At 35.5% G+C, this 10111-nt stretch overlaps 1 protein-coding gene across 2 annotated transcripts; it reads right to left on the bottom strand.

The window, feature by feature from the left end:
* Positions 1-1640: 1640 nt before the first annotated feature.
* Positions 1641-6636, bottom strand: LOC120121595 (U-box domain-containing protein 5-like). 2 transcript variants are annotated; one of them, XM_039140914.1, is made up of 7 exons: positions 6524-6636; positions 5989-6069; positions 5570-5650; positions 5096-5281; positions 4677-4784; positions 2900-4068; positions 1641-2545 (listed from the first exon to the last, which is right to left on the bottom strand). In XM_039140914.1, exons 3-7 carry the CDS (start codon positions 5630-5632, stop codon positions 1786-1788), a joined length of 2286 nt encoding a protein of 761 aa, XP_038996845.1. In that variant the 5' UTR covers positions 5633-5650; positions 5989-6069; positions 6524-6636; the 3' UTR covers positions 1641-1785. The 2 variants fall into 2 exon arrangements, with proteins under 2 accessions (XP_038996845.1, XP_038996844.1); XM_039140913.1 differs by lacking the exon at positions 6524-6636 and adding an exon at positions 6152-6317.
* Positions 6637-10111: the final 3475 nt, after the last annotated feature.

The following is a 10111-nucleotide window of genomic DNA, read 5'->3' as shown; positions in this document are numbered from 1 at the left end:
CAACGCTGCTTTCCCCTTCAACAAGGACTCCCCACTGCCGCACGCTTCTCCTCCACATTTCACGCCGACAATCTCGAAGCATTTGCAACACCAACAACCCACGAAGATTACGAGTAAACAAACATCAATGTTGTAATCATATTAGGACTCCAAAAATAGCACATTTTACTACTATAAATCCCATGTAACAACACATGAAGTACACACAGAGATCACAGAGAGTTTACTACGAAAACACTGAGAAATACGCAAGCAAGGCCGAAGCATTTAAGCTTTTTGTAAACGCTTCAAAAGAAAATAAAAAGGTAGTTTTTTTACCTTGTTCGTACGTTTTTTTTTTTGCCTTTGCACGTTGATCTTGTTTGCTTGAGATTTGGCTCAGAAAAACCCCAAAAACACTAAAAACGCTAATGAACGGGGGCGTTCTTGATATCTCCTTTCGTAGATCTAGCCCCCGAGGCTGGTTTGTTTCAAAAAATTTCTTGATTTTTGGAAAGTAGAGGAGATAAGCTTTCGAAAAAAGGAATTTTTTTTAAATTTCACCACCGATGACCGATGAGGTGGCTACGGTGGTCGTTTTATGGAAAAGGGGCATTTGTTCTTCAATTAGAGAGAATTTGAGAATGGGGGGTCTCGTTTTTCAAAGGTGAAGAATGAGGAAGTTAAAAAAATAACTTTTATAATACACCCATAGACCCCATCCGACCCGTACACACATTACTCACGTGTTTTCAAGCAGTAATGGGCAAATCACCCATTTGGTCCCTTTCGCTTTAAACCTTATTTTAACCCCAAAGTTCTTAAAATTGGTCTGTAACTTTGATTTTCTTTTAATTTACCCTTTTTCATATTTATTATATCTATTTTTTCCCTTATTATTTATATATATATATATATATATAATATATTTCCAATTTATATTTTTATATATATGTATGTATTCTTTTTTTTATTTTCAGTATTTTTTATTACTATTTTTATTATTATCATTATAATTTTTATTTTTATTTTTTTCCTTATATAATTTTACCATTTTTTTATTTTATTTATTTGTTTATTTTTTTCTTTATCTTTATTTTTCTTTTTCTCTCATTTTTTTCCTTTTACATCTTCTCATTTTTATTCATATTATATTCTTGTTTTTTATATATACATTGTATTTTATTATTCCGTTTATTCGTTGTATTCTTATATTTTTATTTTCTTCATTTCTACTTCCTTTGTTTTTTTTAGTTTTTATCATTACCTTTATTTTACTTTCTTCATTTTATTTTATTACTTTTATTATCTAACTTTTTTCTTGACTTTTTAAGAGAATTTTCATATCAATATAAGGTAAACAATTTGAATCGTTATTTTACCTTTTAAGTTAAACTTTTAATTTTCTTAATTAAAAACAACTAAAAACTACGTAGTACCGAAAGGACAATTCAAATGTGCTAACCCTTCCTTGACTGTAACCGACTCCCGAATCTGACAAATCTTTGGTAAGACACATATTAGGTAAGACACATATCAGGTAAGAAATAAGATATCCGATCAACCCATTTGCTTTAAAATAAATTATCTGTGGCGACTCCTAATCCATTTTCCTAAGTCGAAACCCAATTTCGGGCCCAACCGAAAGACGGCCGCGACACCAGGCAAAATCATTCACCAACTAACTACATTTAGTTACATTATGATGAGATTGTTCCCAAATTCCGATAAGCAAATCCATATTAGGTATGGGGAAAGAATCTTACCAATAACCCGGATGCAACAGAAGAGCATAAAATCCAAGTTTCATATCTTCTTTTTCTGTGCACTGGATCTTGAGAACATTGCCAATTTCACTCTGAACAATGACTTATGAGACTTTTTGTCTTTGGAATAGTTGCTAGCATCTTCGGATGTGACATAGTCAGATTGAAGGCGGTCTTGTTCCTCATCATGATGGTTGGTATCTCTAAGCAGCCGCAGCAATTCCATCGCACTTGCCTTTCCTTTATCACTTCCATTAACAGAAACATCGAAAAGGGCAGGGAATATATCACATTCATCCATCACTAATTGACAATATTCAACACGTTGTGAGCACAATGTGAGGAGAATAGCCAGTGCATGCTCTTGGTCCTCATGACTGCCAGTCTCGGTTAACATGGCAATAGAAGTAATGCATCCCGGAGTTTCAGTAATAGAAAGCCGAGCCTCTTGGTTATTGCACAAATTTCTCAACAATACTATGCAGTGCCTCGCAAGAGTTGCATCTTCTAGGAATGGGACAAACTTTGGAATGCATTCCAAAGATGCTATATTGGAACAAATGTCGAGGTTTGAGGACAGATTGTGCAAAATTTTAATGACCTGTTCCTGGAACTCCGTGATCTTTGAGTCAAGAATATTTAAAATGGAAATAAGAGCCCCAGATGCAGCAATTTTAGATTTGCAACTGCTTTGGGCGGACAATACTTCTATAATGCCAAGAACCTCTTTAGTCACTTCTGAGTTGAGAGACAGTGACAGCAGGCTATATGCATCTTCTTTTAAGTACCGTATGCCATTCCTGCAAGAAGCTCACAAAGAAATGAAAAAGTCACAAGCCCACCTATTTCAAAAGTACCATGGCATAAGGTAAAGTATAACGAAGACAATCAAATGTCGCCTTAAATGATCAAACAACATGCTATTCAGTGACGGATATCAAAAGCCTTATAAGAGAATGTGACTGATCCATAGTCTTTTAGTATCACCACGCAAAGTACTGACAAGGAAATTAGGAAATAGAAATAGCACATACAAGAAGCACATTGAACTTCAGCACAGTTTAGAAGATAGAAACAATAAAAAACAATCCAAACTAATGACATCTCACATCATAAAACATGGTACAAATGCCGCAAATGTATGGACTCATTACCTGGTTTTGCTCAGAAACGTCAACAACAACTGAAATCCAGCCTTTTGTGCTCTAATATCAAGCATATCACGAGCAAGGCTCAAAAATTTAATCAAAGGTTCAATGAAATTCTTGGATGACATGGGCATACAAGCTAAATCGTCACATTTCAAGTGATTTTTCATATCTTCAACAATCTCATACTGTGATTCCCAATCAAGCTCAGAAAGGCTAAATAGAGACTCCACGTCCATTTTGCATGCATTGCTAGGATTTTGATATTGGCTAAGATCGTCACTAGTCTGCTTTCGTATCAATCTTAAGCCATCTGCAACCTTGTTTCGTGATCCATCAGAATTATAACTGGTATCTAAAGATCCAATTGAGATATTGCTGATGTCCAATGGAAAGCGCATATCATTTATAGAACTGCCGAAACTGGCTATGGAAGTGGAAGAATTTTCCAATGAGTGAAGCATATCCGATTGCAAGCTTGGGTCCTTAATGGTGATTCCGTACTTCGTACACCAATTTGATATCAGATCTTTCATGACAGCATTTGGTGTCAATGACAGATGGGCCAGTTTCGTTTCAGTATTTGGGCACGTATCGTTACCATCATCAAACCACCTCTGGATGCAAACCCTTTCAAATGTTTGTCCAGAAGCAATGACAACAGGATCATACATCAATCTTAAAGATATGGGGCATTTAAATTCCTCAGGAGGTGAAGATCCACTTAACTTATCATATTGAACATCGTACTGCTGATACTCTTTACGAGATTCCACATCAACAGAGTGAGCAGATACAAAATTAATACCTGGGTTGTTAACTGTAAATACTCCATTATGATCAACTGTGTCGTCTATTTGCTCTCTGATAATCAAATGACCGTACTTCTTCAACAGATACAAAAGATATTTTAAGATTTTCTTTTTTTGTAGGTCAGTATTGCCGACTTTTTCCAGCAACTTCTTGATAGATCTTTTCTCAATCAAGATGGTTGTTGAAGATGTAATATGAAGTTGAGAAGCTGCAGTTTGAAGAGCTCTCATTTCAGCATATTCCAGTGAATCTGGCGTTGCTGCTCCCTGATGAAGCAAACCTCTAACAACCTTCCCAGCTTCGGCATCAAATTTATCAGGGACAAAATTTGCAGCTCGCAAATCATCAACTATTTGAGAGATCTGCGCAGACACATATAATTATCAGCTTGATCAAAGAAATGAACTTATGGGAAAATGGTATCTAAAACTAAAAATATAATTGATTTGACTGCAAGGTAATTCCAATGGGGCCTGGAAGTCACAGGTTCAGGAACAAAAATAGCTTTAGGAAAGCAGGGCTAGGCATAAATCTAACCCTCATGAGCACCGAAAGAATTAGCTTCATTCACTTAGCTTCCCTTTTTCCTCTTAACTATCTTTAATTCCAATTAAGTAAGAAAAGCCCAAAGGTATCAAAGAATGCAGAATTCACGGTTGCTTTCAGAAACTTGTAAACTTCAAGCATGGAAACAAGGTTAAAATTAAATCAAAAAGTGGAGAAAAGACGAGACTTTCCTCAATCACTATAATTAGAACATTTCACCCCATATATTAGGGAATAAACCATTTACAAGGAGTTCAGTAAGTTTATTGCTAAAATTGTCCGAGATAAAAGCAAGCTATATTAAACCACATGGGATTCAATCAACCATTTACCAGCCACTTGCTCAGGACAATAAGAAACAAAAATAAAAGAAATTATAGAGAAGGATAAATAGACAATTAAAAAGATATGTAATTTGACTAACCTCAACAACCAGCATAACTGGGACCGTACTCTGAATCTGGCATAAGCCTTGTTCTAACAAGTTCTTTGCTTTTTTACATCTTGAAACTATGGCATCTGTTGTTATTGCCTGAAAATAATTGCAGAGAACTATCAACCAAATGATATTAACTAGATCAATTGAATTGAGTGATAAAATAAAGAGAAAGCCTAATTTTCAATTTAAGTACACAAACACCAACAAGACACTCCATGGAGGGTCTATCTCCGTAAAAGAGGCCAATAATTCAAAATTTGAACCCTTTGGAAGACTACATATCATCAGATATAAAAATAGCCACGCAACAGCTGGATACTCCTAGTTTTAAAATAGCAATAAAACTTCCCTTCATGATAAGTGAGACAATAATCATGAAAATCAGACTAACTACAAAAACGCACCAGATACAGTTTACTTGACTCGCTGCAGTACTGAAGAAGCAACTTTGCTTTCTCAATTGCATTATTCAGTGAGCATAGTGCCTTTATTCCCGACGAGCATCTAGGTCGAGCAGCTTCAATCTCTGGAAAGATCCTTAGAATTCTATCAACAGATTTCCTAAGTTCCATGAACATCATGTGATGCACCTACAATCAAAGCATAACCATGTTTTGGACGAAGATCAAAAACCTTAACACGGGCATGGTATAATGAAATAATCCGTTTATATAAGTAAAAACACAAGTTTAAGCATATCTGGAAAATCTGCGAAATTACACTAGGTAACAATCAAACTACACAACTATAGTTTGAAATGCAAATATTATAGTAAAAATATATTTTGTTCAAATACATAGGCTGCAGGCCCAATATAGTAACTCATATTCAAATTCCATATTAAAACAGAAATAGAGAACCATTCTTAGCAATTGTACCTTAAAGGTACTATGATAGGAATAAGACGGAGTCTCCAGAACTTCGATAGTATCAGTCCCCATTCAAAAGATATATCCTGACTAATAAACAAAAAAACAAACCAAATAGTTAAAGAGATCAAGAACTCCAAACCAACTCAAGTTCACAAGCTCTCGGACTTACCATGCATCTATAAAGCTATAAAAGATGAAAACCCTTTTTCTATATTGATTCTTCATGTGACATGTTTAGGTGTAGCTCTATGATTTGCATTAACTTTGCATCTATACCAATCAAACTACACAACTATAGTTTGAAATGCAAATATTATAGTAAAAATATATTTTGTTCAAATACATAGGCTGCAGGCCCAATATAGTAACTCATATTCAAATTCCATATTAAAACAGAAATAGAGAACCATTCTTAGCAATTGTACCTTAAAGGTACTATGATAGGAATAAGACGGAGTCTCCAGAACTTCGATAGTATCAGTCCCCATTCAAAAGATATATCCTGACTAATAAACAAAAAAACAAACCAAATAGTTAAAGAGATCAAGAACTCCAAACCAACTCAAGTTCACAAGCTCTCGGACTTACCATGCATCTATAAAGCTATAAAAGATGAAAACCCTTTTTCTATATTGATTCTTCATGTGACATGTTTAGGTGTAGCTCTATGATTTGCATTAACTTTGCATCTATAGCTCATACCACACAGACTTTGTGCTAAACTTCAGTTAAAGAAGAAAGATATACAAAACATGTCAACTAAGCGTCTAGGCCTTGGTCCCCACCCTAACCCCATCAATTAGCCTGCTTAGGCATGATAAGCATAAGAATATGAAAAATGATTTTGACTATATCTTTCATTAAAATGTAATGGCTGCTAATTTTTAACCTAACCACGATAAAGGAAAAAAGTTACAGTAATTGGAAAAGATATTAGAGGGAAAGGTAAGAGAAACTCACCTAAAAAAAGCGGCAACCAGAGCAATGATGGGAATTGGTTTATGGATTGCGTATTTTGGAGTTATAGAACAACACCAAAGGTAGAAGAACTGGAACCAGCAGAGACAAAGAGCAAAATAAAGACAACCAATTTTAACACCAATTCAGAAGTAAAATTCTCGCAGCTCGACCATAGATGAGCAACATGAAAAGCAATAATTCAAGAAAAGTTTTGACGATAAGCAAGCAGATTGCATAATCTTCTTGCTCAATAAACAGTTTTTTTGGGGCTTACTGATAATCCTAACGCTCAAAACTCCATCTTGATAGTATTGATAATTAAAAAAAAAAACTACAGAAATGAAAGAGGCCTTCAACAACCCACAAGAAAAGAAAATGATTGCCAATTAGAAACTTTTAGCTCTTAGAGCTCTTCAAGATAAGGCAACCAATAAAACCAAAAACCCAATAGGACAACAAAAATCTTAACATCTGGAGATCAAAAGTAGCATATGAGATTCTTTTTTCTAGAAAATGAAAACTTTTGCAAAGAAGAAGCAGAAGATAATGAAATTAGAAGTCAGAAAGAAAGTTTCTCAATTTTGAATTTTAGGCAATGATAAAACGAAGATAGAAAAAAAAACGCAAAATAAAGACCCGTCAACGAGCTATCTCTATCCTTCTACAACCTCCACTGATACTATCAGATTCTTCCAAGTCGGATTTAACCTTCGCCACTGACTTTTTAAAGAGTAAAGTTTTCAAACGTTCCTAAATCCCCCACTCTTGTGGTGTATACGATTATTCACAACCGTTTCTGGTGGTCCCACTTGATTGAATCCAACGGGTAACTGAGGGTTTAGGGTGGCTGGTGATACTTACCAAAGAGACGCTGACGTTTCTACGCTGGGACATGGCACCCTCTCTTGAACGGCCAAGCTGCGAGGTAATTTCGTACATTTTATTGATATATATTTACATAAAAGTTTAAATAAATCATGTTATCACAGTAGGCGATTTACCGAAATATCACTCTGACAGAAAATAATTATTTTACAGGCACCCTTTCTTTTAATATTATCGATTTAGCATCATTTCTGACAAGACGTTGATCGTCATCCGCGTCTTTCTGAGATTTCGTCCGAGCTGACGCCATATCATAAAGGGCACGGATGGTCATCTGCGTCTTATCCGAACTGGCGCCACGTAATGACAGACTCGAATCGTCATTCGTGCCTTTCTGGGGCATCTGACACGCGTATGTCCGCGCATTCTATTATTAATTTTGAAAGTCTCAGCCTTTAAACTCTCTCCTTGCCTATAAATAACACCCCTTCTGCAAACATCACCACATCAATTCTTTCTATTTTTGCTTCACTAATTCCTTCGATTTTTTGTTGTGAGGTAAAATTATTTTTTATTATATTATATTTATTTTATATATGATTATTTGAAAAAAAATCATTATACTAATTATTTTGTATTATTTTTTACTGTTGTAAAATTGGAAAGTATGATTATACGTCGAGATATTTTTGTCGATACGGAACAATATAAAATTATAATATTTAAATTATTGAGAAAAATTTTAAATTTTTTATTAGGTTATATTTTAATTCATATACTATTTATTTATTTAGGTGTATTTCAACTATTGTTTTTGCATATATAAGACTCTCAATCTTTCAAACTCTCAGAATGACGCATATTTCAGGTATTGTTTACTATGATGGATAAATTCAAGAAGATGAAACCGGCGTCGTGTTCGCATCAAATCATTCTGTCAAAATATCCTTCAAGATAAACATAACTCTTGAGGAGCTGATAACGAAAATTTCAAGGAATGTTCATGTTGGAAGTACTAGAAGATTGTCCTCACTTCAGTACAGATTTTCAACCGCATTATTTTCGTTAACTTATACAACGTTCGAACTATCCAACGATGACGATGTTGCTATGATGCTTGATTCTCAAAATCATTATTCAGACACCGATATAGAGATGTATGCAAAATTTGTTGAAGTGCGTGTTATTTGTGGTATGTCATTATGCTCCCATTGTGGGTTGGCTCAACAAGCTGATCAAGTTGACAACCCAACTCAAGTAATTTGAAATGATTTTAACTCGTTAATAGGAAATCCACATCATGGTATCATCCCATCAAGTTCAATGGGGAGACATTCATCAGTAACTTTTTACGTTCCGAGGTGGCTCCACAAACAATCTTTATGGCAACATTGCGTCCAGTTCAAGGGGAAAGCATTCATCTACCAATTTTTTTGACCTGAGTATGAAGATGCCCTCGACGTAGTAATATGTGCAGTGCTCATTTGACACGATGCCTTCAAGCTCCAGGGGGAGGCATTCAACTGCGAGCTTTTTCGACCTAAATGTCGAGATGCCTTCAAGTTCAAGGGGAAGACATGCAACTACCAGCTTGTTCTACCTAAATGTCGACATCATGGAAGAACCCTCATCTCTACCAAAAGAACATATTTGTGAGCCAGGTGCGGATGTTGCTGAGATTGAACTATTCATTTAGCCAGAATCACCGCATTTCAACATAGACTCCGATGATGATGATGTAGATGAAGTTCCCACAAATACGGTACACACGGAACCTCCAGCACACATGTATGAAGTTGATTATGGTACAATGTACGGGCCATAATTTGCAAATATTCCTAATGTCGGTGACTATGGATTTAACTCATCAGTCAATGATGGTGAGTTATATAAAGGAATGGAGTTTTCATGCAAAGAAAAAGTGATGATGGCAATTAAGAATTACAATATTCGTAATTTTGTTCAGTCTAGAGTCGACCGTTCTACCACTGAAAAGTATGTCTGTCACTATGTCTAACGTGATAACGGGTGTAATTGGATGGTTCGCGTATCGAAGAGAAAAAGGAAAAACAATATTATGGGAACTAACGATATACAATGATCCTCACACATGCTATGCTAAAGGGATCAACCAGGATCATCCCAACTTGGACTTCGACATTATTTGCCAAGTCATTATGCCCATGGTAAAAGCAAACTCCCATATAGCTATTGTTGTGCTGATTTCAGCTATACAATCGCAGTATGGGTATAACTTCTCATACAGGAAAGCATGGAAGGCAAAGAAGAATGTTATTAAAAAACTTCACGGCGAATGGAATATATCTTACAACAAACTACAAATTTGGTTTAGGGTGGTGTGCAGATTGATTCTTGGGATAATTATCGACATTGAAACTTGTCATGCATATCACAATGATCGAGCGTTTCGCGATCGATGTCAATTCTACCGGTTTTTTTGGACTTACATACAGTGCATTAATGATGTGAAATATTGCAAGCCCGTGGTCCAAATCGACGGGACATTCTTTTATGGAAAATACAAGCAAGTTTTACCATTGGCAGTTGTCTAAGATGGTAATCGCAATATACTTCCAATTGCTTTTGCCCTTGTTGAAAGAGAAGATACAGATTCTTAGGCTTTTTTCCTCATAAACTTACGCTTACATGTTATCACGAGGGAAAAATTTTGTGTCATTTCAAATCGCGGAGCTGGGATCAAAGCAGTAATAGATTCTTTGGTACCAATGTGGCAACCACCCT

The sequence above is a fragment of the Hibiscus syriacus genome, unplaced genomic scaffold (assembly GCF_006381635.1).
Source record: "Hibiscus syriacus cultivar Baekdansim isolate YM2019G1 unplaced genomic scaffold, ASM638163v2 tig00110377_pilon, whole genome shotgun sequence".
In the NCBI taxonomy this organism is placed as follows: domain Eukaryota; kingdom Viridiplantae; phylum Streptophyta; class Magnoliopsida; order Malvales; family Malvaceae; genus Hibiscus; species Hibiscus syriacus.
Note: the sequence above shows the minus strand (reverse complement) of the source record. Positions and strands in the feature narration are given on the sequence as shown.

Coding starts and splice junctions, on each gene's coding strand:
- LOC120121595 (XM_039140914.1), bottom strand. CDS start 5,632: ATGGGGACTGATACTATCGAAGTTCTGGAGACTCCGTCTTATTCCTAT. Junction 5,282..5,569: donor CCTATCATAGTACCTTTAAG/GTACAATTGCTA, acceptor CTTTGATTGTAG/GTGCATCACATGATGTTCAT. Junction 4,785..5,095: donor AGTCAAGTAAACTGTATCTG/GTGCGTTTTTGT, acceptor AATTATTTTCAG/GCAATAACAACAGATGCCAT.